Here is a 21,499-nt window from a genome sequence, read left to right as displayed (position 1 = left end):
AAGAGAAACTGTTAAAAATGCCCCAGTTTATCTTTTTTAATGACTTACCCTTATGATGTACTTATAAGCAACATAGAAATTACCTTGTAAATAAAAGGACAGGCTCACCAGTGTAAAAATAACTTAGTGAACTCAGTGTAAATGCTTGTTTCCACAAAGTGTCCCTTAAAATACTGGTAAAGCAAATACCGTTGTTAAACCAAATCCATTGTTTAACTGGGTGTATTTAAACTGAGACCTTTCATTAACAGCCACCTCCTGGATCTTGGTTGTGCCTTTCAAATACCATACATTTAAAAAATACTATAGTGTCATGAAATACCCATTGGAAATCCCCAGTCCAGCAAAATCCAGGGCAGATAACTGTCTGGCTCCCCACTAGCCTGTAATTACCTGAGGAAGCAGCCAGATTTAGCTATCTTCCTCCTTTAATTGGCACGCAAAAGATTATAGGATTTTATTAGGACACAAATGACACTGATACAAGTGTGATTGAGGCATGCAATGCATGACTGACTATTTGCATTAAGAGGCTTTGCACTACACAAGGGATTTCTACCTTTGGTTTTAAATGGCTTAAATTTAAATGACATTTCTATGCTACATTTTAAGAGGATGATATTTATTTTAGCGCTTGTCTAAGTGAGGTAGGGCAATGCTGTTGCCAGACACCAGAAACCCTTCTCAAAGAGCCTGTTTGGGCCAGGTGGAAGGGGGTTAATTTTTGACTACTCTGTTGTTACAATTAGATTAGGAATGTAAGAAAATGAAGGAAAGATGGGCATTGAAGTGCCCACGTTGAAACATTTGATGAGTGTGTTAGACACCCAGCTGCCAGTCTGCCACTTCTGGGGACACCATCCTAATGAAGCCACCATCTCTGGCAATGACTTAACTGGAACACAGTTCAGTGGGAGCAGGTAGCAGGAAATCTTTTGGCTTCCCTTACTTCCACGGCTCCCACTAACTCTGAATCTCCTTCATGGATTTTTTTTTCCCTTACACATGAATCTCAATGGACTTCTTTAGGTTTTATTTCACAACATCTTTCTAATGTCTCTCACATCCAGAACTAAAGGCTAGCCCCCAGGAAAGGTGAAAGCAGCTGAAAACGTAAGGAATTAAGCCAAGTCAGTCCAATGGAGCAAAGCCAGCCCCACACAAGGGAGTACCCAGAAGCGATGGTAACATGCTGCAATATCTGACAGTGCGCAATAAAAGATGATAACAGGAGGATTAAGTCCTGCTACCATTGCGCTATGTAGGACAGCCGTGTGCAGGAGCCCTGATTCAGGCACACCTTCCTCAGTGCTGTCCTTGGGACTGGGCACTGCACTGCTACTCAGTTGGCCACCAAGCCAGTCCCTGTCCCAGGGGAATGCCTGAGGACCAAGCCTTTGGCCAGGTGATCCTGGAGAGAGGAGAGGGCCTGAAACTGCAGGGAAACAATGCGGGAAACAGCCCCCTCCTGCATTGCAGAGCCCAAATGAAACCTCAACTAGATGAATGGACAGGGAGCAGGAGCTAATGAACAGGGTCTCCTGCTTCCATCTCCATGACTCTTAACCCTTGGTTCCCTTACACTGCTCCATGGCACACCTACAGCCCTGGTTGTCCAGCTCCTCTGTCCTGCACCCTCATCACCAGCTCATTCCCTGATTGTTCCCTAACTTGTCCCTTGACCCACAGATTGTTCCCTAGCTCATCCCTCAGCTTCTTCTACGTCTCTCAGCTCTTCCTGTGTTCCCCAAGTTGTCCTGAACCCCCAACTGACCCCTCAGCCCGTCCCTCGGCTCAGCGTTTAACCCTCAACTCATCCCGCAGCTCGTTCCCTGTCCCTGGCTCACCCTCCGACCCCCAGGTCACTCCTCGCCCCTGGGCTCATCGTTTGACCCCTAGCCCATCCCGCAGCTCACGCCTGGTCCCACCGCTCTCCGCAGCTCGTCCCCTGTCCCCGGCTCCCCTCCGCGCCCTGTCCCGGCCCGGGGCGCTGCGGGCGGAGACCCCTCCCCGTCCCGGGGCAGGGCGGCCGCGGGTCCGCGGGCGGGAGCCGGGCCGGGGGAAACTTTTCCCGGGGGCTCGGGCGGGCGCGGCGCCCCCGGCCCGCGCGGAGGGGAGGCGAGGCGGCGGCGGGGCGGGAAGGAGGAGGAGGAAGGGGGGGGGCCGGGGGCACGGCCGGGCCTGCGCCGGGGAATGACGCGCAGCTGGCAGCCCTGCTCATGCGCGGCCGGCCGGGCGGTGCTAGCGCCGCGTCCCAGCTCGGGGAGAATGGGGCGGCATCCGGGCAGCGCCGACTGAGCGGCTTCTGGGGGCCGGGGCTGCGCCGCGCCGCGGGCGGCCGGGCTGGGGCGGGCGGGCGAGCGCCATCCGGCAGCGGGCGGCGGCGGCGGAGGCGCCGCGCCGCGCCGGCGGGGGGCTGCGAGCCGCCGGCGGCGCCCGGCGAGGAGGGGTCGGCGGCGGCGGCGGCGGGCGGCGGCGGCGGCGGGCGGCGGCGGGGGCTGCCCAGGGATTGTCTCGCTCGCTCCGCGGCAAGAAAGTTGGGCGGCGAGCGCGGCGGCGGCGGCGGCCCCCCTGGCGGTGCGCGGCGGCCGGAGCGGGGCCCCGGAGCGGCGCTGCCCCCGGGGAAGGGGCGCCGCGCCTGGATTATCCCGAGCTGGGTCGAGCCTCCTGGATCTGCCTCTCTCCTCCGCGCCGAGTGAATCCGAGGTGTCCTCGTCCTGATCCAGATAAATCTTCCCCCCCTTCTCTTTTTTTTTTTTTTTTTTTTTTTCCTCCCCTCCTCTTCCCGTCGCTGCTTTTTTTTGGGGGGTGGGGGGAGGCGGGGGGTGGAAATTTGTCAAGGTCATTCCGTGGATTTAATATTTTTTGTGTGTGTGTGCCGCTCGCCCCACCGCCACCGCCACCCAGCCTTGCTCTGTGGATTATCATCGCCCTGGATCCGAGGCTCTGAACAGCAGGATTTTTTTGTTGTTGTTGTTGTTGATTTTTTTAAATTATTATTATTATTATTTTTTAAGGTCTCCGGGGTTTGGAGAGGGGAAGCGGTGAGTTGGAGGGGGGCGACTTTTCTCTCCCCCCCGCGCCCCCCCCACTCCCACCCCCACCCCCCACCCCCCCCCCCCCGCGCCTGGCCTTCTCCTTTTCATTTTTTTAAAAAAATTTTTAATTATTATTATTATTATTATTTTTAAATTTTTTTGATTTGCTTCTTCTTCGGCGATGGATGGGAAAATCCGGCAGAGCCGGAGGTCGAGGTCGCAGCGGGACCGCGTGCGGCGGCGGGAGGCGGCGGCCCGCGACCCGCGGAACCAGAGCCCGTCCTCGGGCTCCGAGAAGGAGCCGAGCCCCGGCAAGGAGAACGGCGGCCAGAACTGCACCGCCCCGCGGGGCCCGCCGCCCGCCGCCCGCGCCGCCCGGCCCCCGCGCCGCCGCCGCCGCGAGTCCAGCTCCCAGGAAGAGGACCTGATCGATGGCTTCGCCATCGCCAGCTTCAACACCCTGGAAGCGCTGGAGGTAAGAGGGCCGGGGGGCTCTGCCCTCCGCGGGGCGGGGGCTGGGGCGGGGGGGGGGGGGGTGGTTGGAAGGGAAAAGGAAAGGAGAGAAAAAAAAAAAGGGATTTGAGAAAGGAAGCGCGGCGCTTTCAGGCTGCTGAATTTTGCAAATAGCAATTAACGTGCATTAATCCTGGTGTCAGCCCGGGGGGATCCCGGGGCTGCGGTCAGGAGGGTGCCGGGCCAGCCCGGGTGATCGCGGCTCCGCTGGCAACTTGCTGCCCCCCCCTCCCTTGCTCCTTCCGTCCCCCGGTCCCCTCCTCTGTCCGGCTCCGGCCGGTGTTCGCCATCACTTCGGGCAAGTCAAATGTTTGTTTGGGGTTTTAATTGGCTGCAAAATATTCCTGGCGTGTTGGGATGGTCCGGCATTGTTGTGAATGGTGGAGCTTCCCCCCCCCTCCCTCCCTCCTTCCTCCCACTCCCCCCTCCTCCAGCTCGGGAGTTTGTGTTTGCATTGCCAAAATGTTACTTTATCTGTCTCCGGAGATTGTTAGCAAATGGCTAGTGTTTGACATTTTGTGGAAAAGAGATGTTTAAATGGATAATAATCCCTCGGTTGTAATTCCCATTTTTGAAGTAATTGAACAAATTCTTCATCTCTTGTTGACTGTACATATTTTTCTGGTGTTAATAGGCTGGCAAAAAATATTGCTTGTCTAACTTATTACAAACAATATTTGCTGAGCAAATACTGCCTGCCTTGTCTGAGCTAAGTTAAGCAGAGCAGGAAATTTAGTATTTTTAGAGGGGCATTGACAAACTATGACTTTGGCTTTTGATTTTTGTTTTGTTTGTATATGAGGGGAAGAAGTGAGTTGTCGAGAGGAAGCACCTAACAAGTTGCTTGTTGGGTGTAATAACTTAAATTCCCAGTAAATATGAACAATCCTGGTGCCTTTGCCCACTTTCTGTGACACACCATGGTGAAAGCATGGGCAAAGTTTTGGGTGCTCTCCCTGCTTTGGATTTCCTGACACTTGTGTATCTATTAACGTGTGTTACAGCAGTGAAGAGTTCTGCACAGGCTAATGAATGTCCTCAGATCTGCCCTGGGAACTTTAATGTCTTTGGCTCAGACTTAGAGGTCCCATTTTGTTTGTGGGCTTTGCTGCTCCCCAGCCCACCCCTGCTGTCACTCAGGCCTCTGGTGGCATCGTGGTTGTGAGTTTTTTACCTGTAGAACCAACTTCTCAGAGTCCCAGAGATGGTCCCTGAGTGCCCGTGGAGGTGTCAGGGGTGGCCTTGGCCATGTGCCCAGGTGTCAGGACCCTTGCTGGGGGAGCCAGGGGTTCTGCTCAGCAGGGACATTTAGCCCAGTGGTCCCTGAGCAGCTCTGGGTGTGCAGGTGCTGGAGAGGGAAGAAGGTTTGTGTTAGCTCGGTGATGGCTGTCCTTTGGCTTTTTGCCATGTCATTTGTGGGGTGTTGTCCTAACAGGAAAGCCAATTACTTTGTGTATGCAGAACTGATAATGAGCGAGCGATCTGCTTTCGTGTGCCTCTAAACCAAGCCCTAGACCTGTCTGTATAACCTTATTTTTTCTTTTCTTGGGCATGCTCTTAGTCAAATATGCATCAGCAGATAGGTCCAATTAAACCCCTGAGTCTCTACTGAGCTGTCAGGGAAGAAGGTAAAATTCATCTTCCTGCAGAAATTTTCTACCATGGTGAGCACATTATCAGGAAATAGAATTCAAATGATAGTGCAGTCCCTCCAGGCTGACAGGGAAAACTCTGGGCTTTTCAGACGGGTTGAGCCTTTTTATTGAATCACCCAAACCATAACCTGGCACACAGGGGTAGAAAGTGACCTTAAATATTTGCCAACCCAAGGTACTTCTGTTTGTGGAAGCACTTCTGGTTTTTCTTTAGGGAAAAAAAAAAAAAAGGCTTTACAAATGATCCACTTTAAAATTCTTGCAAAAAACTTCAGTATCACCTGAAATTAACCGGTTTCTACTATATTTACCAACATCAGAGAACACCTTCCTGAAATGAACTGGTATCTAGTATATTTACCAACATGTCAGAGAGCACCACGTGAAATCAACTGATTTCTACTATATTTACCAGCATGTAGAAAACGTGCACCTCTGCAACCATGGTGGTTGGGACGTCAGAGGGAAAAGTGTGAGCAGAATTCACCTGTTTCACACCAACCAGGTGTGTTGTGTTCAAGGTTGCATTCTTGGGCATAATGACTGTGTGCGTTTCCTAAATCCTGGTAACACTAAAAAGAAGAAAGTACTCTACATTGTGTGGATTTTTCCATGCAGCACTGCCTTGGACCATGGGCGCTGTCTGGCAGATGTGATGCAGCAGCAAGGCAAGGAGATGGTTAAGGCAAAAGTAGTTTAAAGTAGTATATGCCCATGTAAATGACAGAAATGGCAAGGTCATTTTGTGTGGTGTGGAGCTGTGTTCTCTGGTGAACTTGACTGCAACAGGTGGTTTTCTTCTGCTTTGGAGGAAATCTATATTTTGGTGTACATTGTTTTTTTAAGAGAACCCAAAATCTGCTGTAATGTTATTTTAAAAATAGATAAGAAATGAAACCTTCTATGCTCATGAGGGGGAAGAAAGTGTGAAAGCGAGTACACGGCCTAGGGACAGTACTGAACTAAGAAAGTATTTTAATTTTTTAATCCTAAAAGGAGCTTTTGTTGCATATGTGGTAGCTCATTGTGGTGTTCTAGCTTGGTTTGTTTCTTGATGTTACAATGATCTCTGATTATGCTTAATAGACTAACTAAGCTTTGGGTTTCCCCTTGGAAATGAAATTTCTCAGTGTTTAGGTAGAACTTAATGGTAGAATCATTTAGGAGTGGTAAGGTGGTTTTTGGCTTGTTTTTCTTTATATCTCACCATATTGTGAATTCCCCTTCCCCACTGAAGCAAATTCTCACCCCTGGTATTCCTGTAAATAAAGGGCGCTTTATAGAAAAAATATATGTATTCTTCCTTTGTGTTGACCTGGGAGTGTGAGCAGTTAAGGTTAATACAGAGGGATGGCTTTGAGGTCTCCTTTAGCTGTCTGGTGTGAATTTTAAGCATTTTGGATTTTAACTCATGTGCCAGTGTTTCCTTTGGCTGTTGTCATCTGAAAATCATGTGTCTTGTTTTGGCGATACTTGTGACTTGACTTATGTATCTCCTATCCTACCATATTCCAAATAAAGACTGAGTTGATTATATATATATATCTCTTAAATTAAGTAAAAAAGGAAAAAAAAAAAAAGCCTCCAGACAAACAAGCAGCAGCCTCTTTCTGTGTATAAGAAGTTAAAACTTCTCCTTTCTCTTCCTTCCCCTGGATCTTCTTGTATAAATCCACCTCAGGTTTCACGCAGGTTACAGCTGATTTGTGTGTGTGTGTGTAGTGGTGTTCTGTTTGGGGTTTTTTAATACCCAGCCACTCACCACGACTTTGGACTTAACCTGGAAATGTAGTTTGCTCTGACCCCTTGGCTTGAGGTGGTCAGTGAGGTGGGCAGCTACGGCAAAAACCATCAGATGCTGGTGCTGCCCAGGAGATGGTTGTTGTGCCAGGGGTCAGGAAAGCTGAAGAAAGGGGGATTTCTCCCCGCCTTCCGAAATGAATGGTGTGGATGTGAGCATGTGTGTATATTCATTACGTTCAGATGAAGCTGCTAATTATTCTTGAAGGTGATTGGTGAATCAGAGCGAGAGAATCTAAATGAGTGAGTCGGTAGTTGAGGGCTCTCTCTGATCATAGCTGTTCCTTTCAAGTATGAAAAACAGCGCTAAAAGAGAACTTCATCAGAATGTTAATGAATGCGATCTTTGAGAGCAATTGTTCTCCCAAAGTAGTTGAAAAGACAAGGGGTTGTGTTTTCTTTTTGGCTGTTGTTTATCATTTTTACAGATTCCAGCAAAGCTTTGGAGCCCTGAATGGAAATGTTAACTTTCTTGAGGGGGGATGCCTGTGTGTACGGGTTTTTTGAGGAATGTTTAACCTATTTATAGAACCTTGTGGAGAATCTGTGCTCAGATGTGTGTGGAGTGATGTGTTGTGTAGAAGCAGATCCCCGAGCTGAAAGAGGGCAGACCTTGACTCGGTGCACGTGGTGTTGAAGCGGAGATGCTGCCCTTACAAGCTGAGCTGGGGCCCAGCTGTGCCCCAAGGAGATTAATGCTTTACCCACTCTTACTGTTGTTTGTATCCAGAGGTCTGGCAGTGCTGGCTCGCAGTTCCTTCTTTGCTGTTTGTGCCTGAGTGGAGCAGTTTAGAAAGCCTGTTGGTGATAGAAGACTTCTGGACAAAATCCATAAATTCTCCAGCTGTCATCTTGATAAGGCTGCTTTCACATGTGTGTTGTACACTGTCCTGTTACTGTTGCTCTGATCTCTCATTGATAAGAAAACCAATGTATTTAACTGCAGCTTCCCGTTCCAAAGGTTTTGTGCTAGTTCCACTGACTTAGCAATGTAACTCCTGATTTGTCACCACCTCTGTGTCTACTTTGCAGCTTAGTTTTTTCCATAGCTAGCTTATGTTTTAAAACAAGTTTCTAGATATTTAAGTATTTTTTCCTTCTGCCTAATTGTCAAGTGATGGTGTATCAAGCTAGCATTTCTGATGGCCAGTTATTCCTCTTAAAAAGTGCTTTTAACCCCAGGAAAGCTAATGATTTTCTGGATAATGCTCTAAAGGCTCTAAATGCCTTTTGGTTTTTCTGAAGGCTTGCTAGTCTCCATCGATTTGTTCTCCTGGCTGCTGATTTTCTTTTTCATCTTGTCTGAAGCGGGTACTCAAGGTACCTTGTTGTTGTTGAGGAATCAGAGGTGATTAATGCAGAGCTAAAGCAGAGGGGGAGAGCTCTGGAAATCCTGAAGTATGTGCTCAGCTGGGTCGGGAACTGAGAGGAGCAACGTTCCCTGCAAACCATGGTCAAGTGGTGGGCTGTGGTGAGGAAGGATCCAGCTCTTCTGCTGGATAGGGAATTCTCTGCCTCATCAGTGAAACCTGCCAGGATCAGAAGAGTGATGGGGTGTGTGGCAAGTACAGCCCCTGACTGGGGCCATCCCTGCAGCCACGGTCAGGGCACCTTTAGTGCACATAAAGTGGCTGCAGGGGTGTTGGAGAGAGGAAATTGCTTGGAAATCCCAACCAAGCTCAGAGGTCACCCTCATCCCTGCCTGAGGTTTCATTTTTAACTCAATTTGTGCTGGATTATGTCTATCTGGGTGTTTTGAAAGACCTCTTAATATCCTACCATTTTTTCCAAAGTAGTTTCCCATAGTCTAGCTGCTCAGGCTTTCTTGAACACTCTGAAACCTGGGGCAAAACATGAGGTGAAGTTTGCTGAAATGTCAAGTAGGTCAACCATCACAGAGAAATTCAGAATATATATGTTTTAAAATTAGTTAGAATCTATAATATTAAAAAAAATATAAGGGACTCTGTATTGCACAGGTTTTGTAATAAAAGGGATATAATAGAATTCGTGTTCCACTTCACCCAGATAATGAATGTTTACTTGCAGTAGTGCATTTGACTTCATGCCTAGTAAGAACTGAAAACTTTACTGTCCTCTCAGTGTGCTAAGAAGATGCACTTTTTATCGTTTATCTCAGTTATTTCACAGAATGAGACTGACTATCACAATGTTGCTTTCTGGGAAAATAGCAGTGAAGAAGGGAGCTGGGTAGGATGAGATCAGCCTGGTGTTTGATGATGTTTCTTTGGTAGATTGCTGCTTGCTCTGCAGAAGGGCTGATGGTCCTGCAACTGCGCTTGTGTAAAAATGCGTTTAGGTACAGAGATGCAGTACTGTGGCTGGAGACACACTGATGGAAAGGTTTTGGGGTGGTTTGTGTTTTTCCCCTTCTGGTATCCTCCTGCTTTCTTTGGGTGAGGTGTGAAATTCTCCAGGCACAGCCACAGCAGGCTGCTCCCCTGTGTCAGGCTTAACTTTTGCATGCACACAGGTCCCAAACTTGTGTGCACTTTGGCTGGAGGGAGTGTTGCCAAAATGTGCTTATTGCTTCAGCTTCTCCAGCGTCTGGGCTTTGTGCTGGTGGTGCAGGTTGTGGAAATACTGTGTAGTTTGTCTGCGGTGCTGCAGCAAGTACTCGAGAGAGAACAGTATCAGCAGAACTGAAACGCTGTTTCCTGCTTGATGCAGTTTGTTTTTTGTTTTTTAAATAAAGATTTGAAATACAGTGCGTAGGGTGTGTGTCTTGGTATCAGTTGTAGGTGAACATCCAGCTCTAAGTGAGAACAATTTCCAATTCACTGCACTTTAATGCCTCCAGTTTATCATGGTAAATGTATAAAAGAGTTTTATGTAGGTGAAGTGGCTCTTGCTGTTTAAATATCTCCTAGCTCTACTGTGTTCAGCACATGGGGGGCTGTGACTGTTCCAGCCATGCTCTTCAGAGAGAAAAGAGTTGGAGCACAGTGTTGCCAGCCCTGGTCCATCTCCTTGAGAAATAGTCTCTTTTTCAAAACTAATGAACTATTAAGAATGCTGCTCTCATACTGAAAGGAGAATCAGTCTTTATGTTCTTAATCCAGAAACATTTAACATGAAGGCGAGGGTGAAACAGCTCCCGAGCCGCCCAGGCAAAACCAGCCTGTGTGTAGTTGTCGGTCCAGTTCCTCTGGTGCAAGAGTTGTGAAAGCTGGGCAGGTACGGACTGCGCCGGCTGCAGGGCTCCCACCTGCAGATGTGTCGAGCCCCAGTGGCAGGCAAAGAGGTGACTGTCACCCTTTGCAGCTTAATTATTTTGTACTGAGTGACTGGATGTGAGGTTCAGAAATACCTGGCTAACAGGAGCGCAGGGGCAGCTGCGTGCGCGGCGCTTGGATGATCCAGGATGAATGGAGAGTGTTTCCTTTGTAGCTCTGTCTTGCTTCGAGCCAAAAAGGGACTGAACTTGAACAAAAGTTGCATCTGCAAGGTCAGTGGTTGGCATGGATAAGGGGATTGAAGGGATCAAAATTATTTCCCTGCGCCACTGGCTGCAAAACATGGGCTTATGGCACCATTCCTGTCTCTCCCTTTGTGCTCAGAGCAAAGCTTTTTTAATCTTGTGCTGGCTATCTATAGTGCCACACAAACATGGCAATTTGAAGTTAAATGTTCTATTTTGAGGACTGCCGTGCACGGTCGGCAGGGCAAGGGAGCTGCGCTTGGGCTGCTCTCCTCTGCCCACAGCCTGCCTTGCTCTCTCTTCTGCGCAGGTTGTCATAGAGAGGAGTTCAGAAAATACATACACATGATGCAGTTGTGCCTGTAGTCTAAATGTGAAGCTTATAGTGTTTGTGGTTTGATACTGTGTTACCTTGCTCTCCAATGGGTGTTCTTTCTAGCTTCATAAAAATGACACAGTAATTGTTTGGGTTTTTTCTTTTTTTGGCCCAATTTTAAATATAGATCGATTCGCTCTGATGCTAGGGTGTCCCTGATCTAGCCTGTACTTAGTGACGAGATGCTGAATTTAGGAGGAAGCATGCAGCCCAAGTTGGGAAACAAATGGTAATTCAGAGCTGCTGGCTGTTGGGTGGCTGCTGAAGGACACCAAGCTTGTTCCTTTAACCCCTCCTGTGGCTTAGTGAAGCTGCAGCTTCTTTCCTGGGAGCTCTTATTCGTAGAGAGGAGCAAAAACCCCCAAAGAGTTTCAAGGGAAGCAATGTCTCAAACCTTACAATGACATCAAGTGCATCAGGTAACAAAATGCATTATTGCTGTTGATGTTTTGGTGGCTCGTAAATGTCTCTTGCACTGCTGTGGTAGAGGATGTGCATCCTCTCAACATTTAGCCTGGGCACATACCTGCACTCAGGGGGAGCGAGACTCAGGATGGTGTGCAGCTAAGAGATGTTTATGGAATCAGTCAAACTTGATATAAAATAATTATGATGTTTTGACATCTTGTTAATAACTTGCAGCCATTGGACGAAATGGAGTTATGGCATTCTCAGTCCTTGATGGAACCTTGGCATTTCTTTCAGATTGTAAAATTAAAAGAAAAAATGTGAAAGCCATTAAAATAGTTGGATGTGGTGCCTGGGAAAAATGATGGGCTGCTTAATTGAAAAAGTGCTTCATTCCAGTTGAAGTTCATTCCAGTTCAGTTCTGCCCATTTCCCTGCATCCCTGCCATCTGTAATGGAGAAGGAAAAGGGCTGATTCCTTCAAAATCTGTCTGTGAGAGTGTTTTGGGTGTCACTTGGTTCTTCATCTTATCTGTGAGTGAAGTGGAAGGAAATCCTAGCGAGCATTAGACATGAGAGAAAAGTCTTGTCACCTGTAATGACTAAAATCCCCTGAAGTGTTGCCAGCGTGTACTTTAGGAATCATATAATTATATGATTATTGAAAGAGACATAAAAGACCTCATGGCAAAAACCTTAGAAAGGGGGAGGGAGGGAATCCATATGCAAATAAAGATATGCAGAATTTGCCGTCTCTCTTTTTTTTTTCCCCTAGTTATTTTTCAGTCCAAAGCTCAGTAATTGCTTTTATGGGGATTACTTAATAAAACTGGGGCATGCAAAGGAGGGAGAAATTGTTTATGCCGAGTCACAGGCTTGGAGTCCTACAGAGTTGGAGTAAAAATGGACTTCTGAAACTAAAACTGCAAAGTGGGTTTTCTGCTAAGAGAAAATAGCGTTTTGTTGAAATGTTATCCTACAATAAAAGTGTTTTGTGGTCTGGCGGTTAAGCAGAGGGGTCCGGAAGTTGAGATAACGGGGTTTTCTTTCTGACTCTGCCACAAGTTTCCTCTTGCTGAGCTCTGGGCAAGTTCTTTCATCACTGCCTGTGTCACCTCAGCTTTGCCATTGCTGGGGTACCTGGTGGGAGGCTGGATTTGCCACCCAGGGAAACTCCTGTCACCCCTCTGACGTGACGGAACTGTCTCTCAAACCTGGCGTGCGTGCTGTGCTTGTGCAGGAGGTGATGGGAGAGCCTCTGATGTCAAAATCTCCTTGTACAAACTCCTAGGGAAAGGTTTCTCCTCTGCCACATCAGGGGTGTGTGCAGTGTGTGAGAGCCTTTTGTGTGGCATGTCCTGGGCAGTGCTGTGCCCTGCTCTGGGCACTGCTGATGGTGCAAATGCAGCCTGAGATTTTCCTGAGCTCTAGTTCTCCTCTCAGAGTTAAAACACAGGCCTTGACTTAGGGCTTCTTAAGTTCCCCTAAGCTTCATCAGTCCTTCCTGATGCTCTGGATTTATAATCTGGCTTCTCATGGCAGCGCTCATTCGTGTGTTTACTAGGAAACTCTCCTGATGCAGAACAGATGTATCTCGAGAAAGGTTTTGTTGCAAGATAGGCAAAAAACACCTTCCATTTTTTCTCAGGCTTAACTAAAGCACTTGGTGCATTAAAAAAAAGGGAAAAAACCCCTGTCATACTGCTATTAGTGTTGAGTTACTGAATATTTTGCAAGATCTCTCCAGGAAAGAACACCACCATTCACTCTGGTACTCTAGTTTGATGCTGAATAGTACAAAGTTGTGATACGAGTTTGCTGGTGCGATTTTTAGCTGAAAATGACAATGGTTTTCCAACCAGATGGATTTTATAACTTGCCTGCCATCAGCTCATCCATCAACTCCACAGAGATCTGTACATTCGTGTCAGTGTGCACATGGCAATGTTGTTGATTACATCAAACAAACTGATAACCCTGTTTGAGCCCTATTCCCGCTCCTTGGGCAGCCCCTGGGTGGGTTTGACAGTGAGGGGAGTGGGTGGAGGTTTGTTCTCAGCTTGTCCCCGTGGGTACTCTATGGCAGTGTGGAGCTGAGCTGTGTCCCCAGCTGCCGTCCATGGCTGTGGAGGTGGCTGCAGCTGCAGGGTTGGTGTAACTTGTGTGGGGAATGGATACAGGCACTGGCGTTTCCAGTGCTGTTTGTATTGGGAAGAGGATTAATGAAGCAAGTGAGAGCCTCGGGGCTGCACAGGGTCTGTAACTTGATTTCATACAGCTCTTTCACACTCATACATGACTTTTCTTCCACGTCGCTGGATGACGCTAAGTCTCACAGGGTGTGTGACTTGGAAATTAAAATTTTAGCTGCATCTAGGCAAGAGTGCTTGCAGAACTCAATCAGAGAAGGTTCTCATGCTCATTACTAAATCACTTGTACAACTTTTAGGCTTTTTGCAAGGAAAGAGGCTCTTTCTAGTGCCTGTTGGATAGAGGAGCCCTGTGTTACCATCAAGCTCATCTGCCTTGTTTAGAAAATGACCCTGTGTTTTGGCAGGTGTAGGACAGGCTCTTTCCAAACCAGAGGTTATGAACTGCTGTACCGGGGCCTATGTAAGCTAATGTAAACTCCCAGGTGATACCTCAGACAGACAGCTATAAGCAGTTTGTTTTCTTGGTAGGTTCCCAAGAATTATTTTTGAAACTGGTCTTTAAAAAAAAAAAAAAAAAAAAGGAAATAAACAGTTTACACAAGCAGTTTCCAGAGAGAGCATCTTTGGGTTTTTTATCTTCAGCTGTGTTGTGTTCTGAGAAACACATGGATGGGTTGTGGAGTCTGAATGTTGCCTGGCTCTCCTCTGCCCAGGAGATTCTCAGGGTTATATAATTATAAAGCTGCTGGTCTCTAAGCACTGTAGCTCTTGTGCTGCAGCTTTGAGGCCAGCCATGCTCCTGGACTGTAAGATTATTAATGTTACTGATTATTGCAGTGTGCTGCCTTGCTCAGGCGGAGCAGGCGGGTGTGTGAGTTTCCAGGGGAGGCTGTTGGAGCCTCTCTCTTGGGCGGGAGCGAGGTCTCTGCTTTCCTGATCAGCGCTTCCTGGTCAAAATGTATCCGTGGATTTTCTTTACCACTGCCAAAATAAATGCAGCAGACAATCCAGGGCCAGGAATGTCATCATCATCAGGTTACTGAGTTTCTGCCTGAAGGTCAGCTAACTGTGGCTGCTACTAAATAGCTGTTTGCTGATATGTTGTGTGCAATCATAGGCCAGGCCTGGCATGTTTTCAGTGGGGTTTTGGCATGGAGCTGTGTGGCCCAAAGAGGAGCATGTTTGATGATACTTGTAAGGTTGATACAACCTGCAAAGATACTAATTTGACCTAGAAAAGGACAGAGTATAAACTGTGAGTGTTTATCTGTGTTAAGTACAATGTGCTAGCCATCCAAAATCACATTAATTTGGTTTGCTGTCCTCCTGTGGCAGTGCCTGTCCTCTATGGCATGGGATGGGGTCAGCACCTGGGGTGGTCTTGAGCAGAGTGCTGAGATGCTGTAATGTGGAGCACGTGTCAGCATCAGGGCTGGTGAATGGGCAGCTTCTGGTGGTGTTTCCTGTAAGCAAATAAAGCTTGTCTTCCCTTGGGGTGCTCCTTGGTTTGCTTTTTGTGTACTTCTGATTATCTGCTAGTTACCTGCAGGTGAATTTTCACTGTTCAGTGCACTTAGCTGGGCAAAAAGAAGCAGCCACCGAAGAGGGGAAATAGATTTTTGTCTCAAGCAATAAGTGAATTCTTCTTGTTCTTTGACATCTTTTTCCTTTTGCGCACGTGTGTGTTAAAATTCCCATTCCCTGTTTATAAATGTTCAGCAGATGAAGTCACTGGTGTTTTTTCCAAGTATTACCTTTACGATGTTCTGAACATAAGCAAAATGTGATTATTCACTGAGCCTCTGCTGAATACTGTAGGAATAATGAGTCTGTGCCTAAAGCACAAACCCAGACACATAAAGCATGCCAACAGGAATACAGACATGGGGGAAAAATGCAAAGTGTAGCTTCTTTTACCAATTTTACTGGAGCATTCTTGTACTTACTTTGAGTTAGGAGGAGATTAATCATGATGTAAGACTGGTGTTTCTGATGTGAGGGAACAAAAAGTGGGGAGAGTGTGGGGGTCCCTTCCCACCGTGGGAAGCTGTGTCCTCTGGGGAGAGAACAGCTCCCAGCAGTGCACTTTAACTGGTGGGCTTATGGAAATGGAAAAACATGGGGGGCAGAGGGGGGAAATCACCTGGCTTTGTGTCCATGGGGATCAAGCCTTTTCAAAAAGAGTAAATTTTGGCATCTTGCAATGTATTCCTGGTGCTGGTGAAAGGAACAGAACTAGGCTGTGGAGGCTTTCCCACCTGGTGCATCGACATCCCTTTGGCTCTGCCTCCCCAGGCAGCTGCCAAACTAGAAACTTTGGAATGCCTTTTTCTGCGGGCTGCAGGTACCTTTCAAGAAGGTCAGAATTTGGGTTGCTGCTGAATTACAAAGTAAAACCTTTGCTGTGATGTGCAGAAATTTTTTTAGACTTTCTTGTTCTTCTAATGATACACTGCCAAGTTTTAAAGTTGAATAAACTTTAAATATCACCTCTGTCTAGCAGCAGTTGAATTTTGTTTTCTACTTTCTTCAGCCTGAAAACAGAAATAGTATTGTGTTCTCTTTAGACTATGGCCACTGAAATGGTTTGTCTCTATTCTTAAAAAAAGAATGAGAATTCGGGTGCCTAATTACCCAGTGCTGCTCCTTTTAATTTTGAAAGTTCATCCTTTGCCCCTGCTCTTTTTAATGTGGATTTTCTAAACAGCATCTAAAAATGTGTCTAAAAGACCTAATTAGTGTTGATACTTCAATATCTGAGCTTATAATTTAGCTTTTTTAATAGGGCACCTGGGTACCAGCACTAAATATGAAGAAAATTGAACCTATCCCAAAAGTGAGTGCATAGAATTTTAATTGGGGATGGGGGAAGAAACAACCCTGGAACTTCAGACTGAATTATTTGTTTCGGCACTGCTTGTTTGGGCACACTTTGTTTGAGTGTTTCCCAGGGAGGGAAGGGGGAAATGGTATTTAATTAATGCTTCAGTAATACCACGCTCACTTAGCCTTATGGTTTTAGAAAAATTTGCCTAGGCAAAGTTGTCCTGGCTGAGGTGGATATTTGTTTGGTTGATATTTTAAGTCTGATACAGCACTGTTCACACCTTCTTGGAATGTAATACAGGAATAAACGGGAAACCCAATCCCCTTAGCACCCTGAGTCGCACAGACAGGCCGTGCTCTGAGACAGGGATTTATTTCATGCATGGTGGCCTAGACACGAAACAAATGTGTGGAAAAGGGAATTATGTAGAATTGAAAGTGACAATTATGCAAACATTCCAGTTGAGGAAGAAGTAAATTCTTCTCTTTTTCCATGTGCTTGGCTTCAGAGCTAACGAGCAGCCTCTCGGGGGTTTTGGTCTGTGTGTTTGTATCTGTCATATCTCTCTCATCTCGCTTGCTTCTTGTTCCTTTTTTTTTTCCTTTTTTTTTTTTTTCCCTGGTTTGACCTTATTTTCCCTTTTGTTCCATGGAGTCATTCAATCTTTGTACTGCCGGGTTTGTTTACCTTGCCAGAGGAAAATGTTAGCACCCTTCCATTTAGGAGCCCAGGGCTGCTGTCCTCAGTCCCTCAGCACTGTGGCCTTTACTCCCTGCCCGGGCACAGGAATATGGTGACTGATGGCATCCAAATCCCTTTATTCAATTGTTTTTTTTGCTTTTAAAGGGAGGAGAAGCTGGTGAGGGAAGAAACAAGCTGTGAAAATAGCTCTGTGTTTAGATGGACACCCTTTTGCAAAGCTAAACAACTTGATCTTCCATGCTGCTGGGTAATTCCCACGCTTGCAGAAACGAGGGGAGAGTGAGCAGGGAGCTGGGGCTGTGACCACTTTAATCTGACATAAGTATGTGTTTTTGCTGAAGGGGATGGTCCTTTCCTGCCCTGGCTGCTTGTCCCGATTACCTCCCTTGTTCCAGCACTAGCGTTTATGCTGCCAGGAAAACTAATTCCCTGGTTCCCTGATCTGGCTCGCTGCACAGCCACGCAAATGCCCTTCTGGCACGGGACAGGCGGGAGGCAGGGGAGGGGGGGATGCAGAGCAGATGTGTATTGATTAAAGAAACCCTGCCAATATGGCCTGAGCCTTTGGAGCAGGATTACAGCTACATGTTCTTTCTGTGTTTTAGGTCATCTAAGTCGAGAGGGCTGCTGAAATGGGTGGTGTAAAATGATGATTGTGCCAGAGTGACTCTGGTCGTGGTTAAGCTTGTGAAGTTGGTGGTATATGGGGTAGTGGGGAGTGGCTGAGGGTGGAAGGGATTACTGGGAAAGGAAGAACCTCACTGGCAATTTAATTGCTCTGAGAACACAGTTTCTACCTTGTTTTCACTGATTAGTTTCAATGTGACAGGGAGAAAGAAGAGACAAGCTTTTTTGTGCTTGGCTGGTTGCTTGGAGTGGATGAGGTATCTAACCCTCCTGATGGCAGAAAGTTAAAAGCAGTTCCGTCTGTAAATGGCATTTGTAGCTCTGTTCACACAATAATTCCTTCTTTTTAGCCTTCTGTTCTTTTTTTCTCCTCCTGTCTTTCTTTCAGTACTGTATCCCGTGCATGTGTTGTATTAAGGAGAAGCCTGTATTGGATATTAAATCCAAGGATTGGGGGAAGCAGGAGCTCTTCTAATCAGTGTCATTTTCCCAGCTGTAATCCCACAGAGGGATTGAAGAAAGTGTCAGGAGGATAAGATCAGTGTTTGAGCCCAGCTAAACGCTGCCTCTGCTGTGTGAAAATGGCTTTAATGGAGCTTGGTTGTGTGGGGAGAAAATTGCACATAAATTGTGCAAATTTCTAAATAAAAAGCATTTAATTGCACTAAAAGAGGGGGAGGGCCCCTCTTGTGTGCACATGGGAGACTTCAGTGAGCATAAGTAACCTCTGTGGCACAGCAGTCATTGACCTTGTCAAGTCCTGCCATTGGAGGTCATGTGTGGTGAAGTGGGTTGCCACGGGGGATTAGCACATCTGGGCAGAGGGTTTTTCCTTCTGAGCTTGTGCACGCCAAATCCCATCTCCAGCAGCGCATCTGGAGTCGTCAGGGAATGCAAGGGGATGGGGAGGCACCTGCCAGAAGTGCAGGGCAGAAACCTGTCTGGAGCCAGGGGCTTCCTTGGCCCCAGCTGCAGGAGAAAGAACATTTGGGTACGCCATGGACTCCCAGCTCCTATGAGGTGAAGGTGGACTTGAAATTTAACTATAAAAACCCACAAACTTGCCTTGGTAATCTCATAATTAGATAGTTTTGAACTGTCTTTTTGCCCAGATTTCCCTTATAGTTTTGCATGTACTTTTGCATCCTACCTACAGCTGTTGTTTTGGTATGAGAGGTACAGTTTTATGCAGGAAGGAGGCTGATATGCTTACTTACTGGGCTGAAAATATGCAGAGGATGATGTTTTGTTATAAATCTCAGAAGGAATGAGTGGTGTATCAGCTCCCATGTAAGACTTCACAATTACTGTGTGAAGATATTAGGCCCAATTCACAGATGGTAGTGTCTGAAGTACAGGGAAAACAGCTAATTACTAGCAACTGATCTGTTTGCTCTGTGCTTAAAGGAGAGAATATTTAAGGCTGGCTTTCCTGCTTGAATGAAGTGTTTATTAGAAAGCTTGATGCCATGGCATCCTTGAAGTCTAAGCATTGCAGCATCAGATTTTATACAGACCTGTTCTGTTTTGCCTCCTGTATTCTTTTACAATTCTGCCTTAGTTGAATTAATTTCATATCCCAGGAAGAAAGTATTAAAAGAAAATTACCAATATTTCCAGCAGGAACATAGCTGGTATCTTAGTAGGTGGAAGAGGCATTAAAGTTGAAGCTCTCTGGTCTTTGTGTTTGCTGGTAAGGGACATCATTTGTCACTGATGCCCATCTCCTCCTGGGTGAGGAGAGAAATGATAATGCTCTGCTCCTGCCTTAGTTGTGAACACCTAGAATGAAGCTGTAGCTGGTTGTAGTTACTACAAGACTGGGCGCTGATGGGGTTTGATATTTGTGCTAACTTTTTGCTAGGCAGGAAAATGAGAGTTGTGCAAAGTTACAAATTATAGAAAGCACTGTCTGAACAGCATCCGGAAAATGATTCTGAAGGTTGGTCGTTGGAGGTGCTCTCTTCAGGAGGTTCAGGCTCACAAGTGGCATTGGTGACACTACAGAGATGCAGCCCATGCTGGGGTTTTCAGCACTGGTGGCTTCTCAGGCTTCTTCAGAGGTTACACAGTTCCTACTAAGAAGTGTTTAAGACTGCTGGGCATGGGTGGCTTTTTACAGTCACCTTTAGAAGTTGTGCCTTGACTTCTTGCCAGGAACTGTGGGGCACAGATGAAAGTCTGGACCTGTGTCACAGTAGTGGTGGAGCTCTGGATGGAGCCTGGGGTCTCCTGTTTCAGTACTTACTGTGCCATATTGGATCTGAAATACCAGGTTGGACTTGGAGAATTAAGTGGCGCAATTATGAAGCGGAAGAAAAAAAACCACTTATGTGGTGGCTGTGATAAATTAGTCATTTTGTACCTCCAAATAGCCAATTATTCCTCTGACTGGCTTTTATCTGACCAATTTGCATGTGCAGTCATGGTAACTGGTTTGCAGATTAGGTGCAGAATTTCATGTGGATCTGATGTTGCATTTTCGTCTTGCTCCCTTGGAAGCAAAATGCATGGATGAGGGGTTCTGTGTAACTCATTACTGTTAGCTGCTTTGTTTTTTCACTCTCAAAGCTTCTTCGGACTTGAAAGAAACAAGATGGCTCACTCTTGTAGATTGGTTTTGGTTTTTTTTTAATATCAGACAAGATGATGTAAAGTGGTCCCAGCTCCACAGAAGCTGCAGCACATATTTCGTTCGTATTGGAGTTCTCAGCTGCACCTTTTGAGAACAGGTTGTTTGAGGGTTGGGAACTCAGTTGAGCTGCAGTGTATTTCAGAAGAGATATGAAAAGAGAAGAATTTTTAAAAAGCTGGAGGAAAGAAAGAGAAATAAACTGAAGCAGCTTGGAGTGACTGGGAGTGAAATGGTGCCTCGCTGAAGCCGGTGTCAAAACTCTGTCCTCGCTGGTGCCAAATTGCCAAGTCTGCTCTCTGATTTTGATCTGAAGCTGAAAATTAACAAATATTGTACACCTAGAGAGCTAAGTGAAATCTTAATTTGAAGAATATTAATTATTCAGGTAGCTGAATTTTGCTAGTAGGTTAGACATAAGCTCTGTTTCTGTCAGGGATTTGTGTCAATTTAGCGTGCTGTGGACTTTGTAGAATCTCTGATATAACCAGTCTTTGAAGTGGAGAAATGGTATAAAATATTTGCTAACAGCCAGCCAGCTTTTTAAAAGCTTCATTTGCTTCAAATAAGTCAGCCTTTTTAAAAAACAAACAAAACTGAGTAGCAAGTACAAGAATAAGAAGATGCTTTTTCAAAAGCTGGGGGTTTTTTTATGTAGGCTCCAGCAATGCATCTGTAGTTAACCTTGGTCTCCAGTGCTGTTAAAGACAAATTAAGCTAATAAAACAGTATCTCGCAACATCATAACAAATAAATGGGCTAATCTGTATGCGAGTTTCTTGCTACACCAAATTTAAACTGCTTGAGCGTTTCCTCTTTTAGTGAAAGGTGCAGGTTTTTATAAACATAACCTTTTCCAGGGTCTGTGGAAGAATGCCTTGTCAATCATTCAGGATTTAGGGCTTGAAGATTGTATGGTAAGAAGTATTTTGAGGAAATTATATATTTATTTTCTTGTGACAGCTTCATGTTAAACTGAAGGCAGGTCCCAGGGAGGCAGCTGTATCCACCTGCCTGGTGTTACCCAGCTTCATTGTAGCTGAAGGAGTTCCCTGGTTTCCATCCTGTCCCAGCTAGTATATGATTAGTATAAAGTGTATGTGGGTGCACATCCATGTGTGAGCAAATGTGTTTTCTCTCCTCTATGTGCTTAAAATAGTTGGACCAGTCTTAGGCTGCTTGTAAACTCCTGCTTGTTCCTTTGCCTGTTCTTTTGGACTGAGCACTCATGGCACTGTATATTTTTTTTGAGTAGAGCAGCACCTGTGAAGTGCCCTGGTCTTGCATAAAGCCTTCTGTTAAAATAATTGCAGGTGCACAAGCACC

At 46.3% G+C, this 21,499-nt stretch overlaps 1 protein-coding gene across 17 annotated transcripts in view; it reads left to right on the top strand.

Annotated features, from left to right (window-relative positions):
- Nucleotides 1–3,169: 3,169 nt before the first annotated feature.
- Nucleotides 3,170–21,499, top strand: part of FBRSL1 (fibrosin like 1) — a 508,012-nt gene continuing 489,682 nt past the window's right edge. For 8 of the 17 annotated variants that reach the window (XM_048322618.1, XM_048322616.1, XM_048322611.1 and 5 more), the window contains exon 1: nt 3,172–3,513. In XM_048322618.1, coding sequence (XP_048178575.1) covers nt 3,220–3,513 — 294 coding nt within the window. In that variant the 5' untranslated portion in view covers nt 3,172–3,219. Of the gene's footprint in view, nt 3,514–21,499 lie in introns of all 17 variants that reach the window. The other 9 variants (XM_048322613.1, XM_048322607.1, XM_048322614.1 and 6 more) reach the window with 3 other exon arrangements.

This window comes from Corvus hawaiiensis, chromosome 18 (assembly GCF_020740725.1).
Source record: "Corvus hawaiiensis isolate bCorHaw1 chromosome 18, bCorHaw1.pri.cur, whole genome shotgun sequence".
Classification (NCBI taxonomy): Eukaryota; Metazoa; Chordata; class Aves; order Passeriformes; family Corvidae; genus Corvus; species Corvus hawaiiensis.
This window is presented reverse-complemented; position numbering and strand designations above follow the sequence as displayed.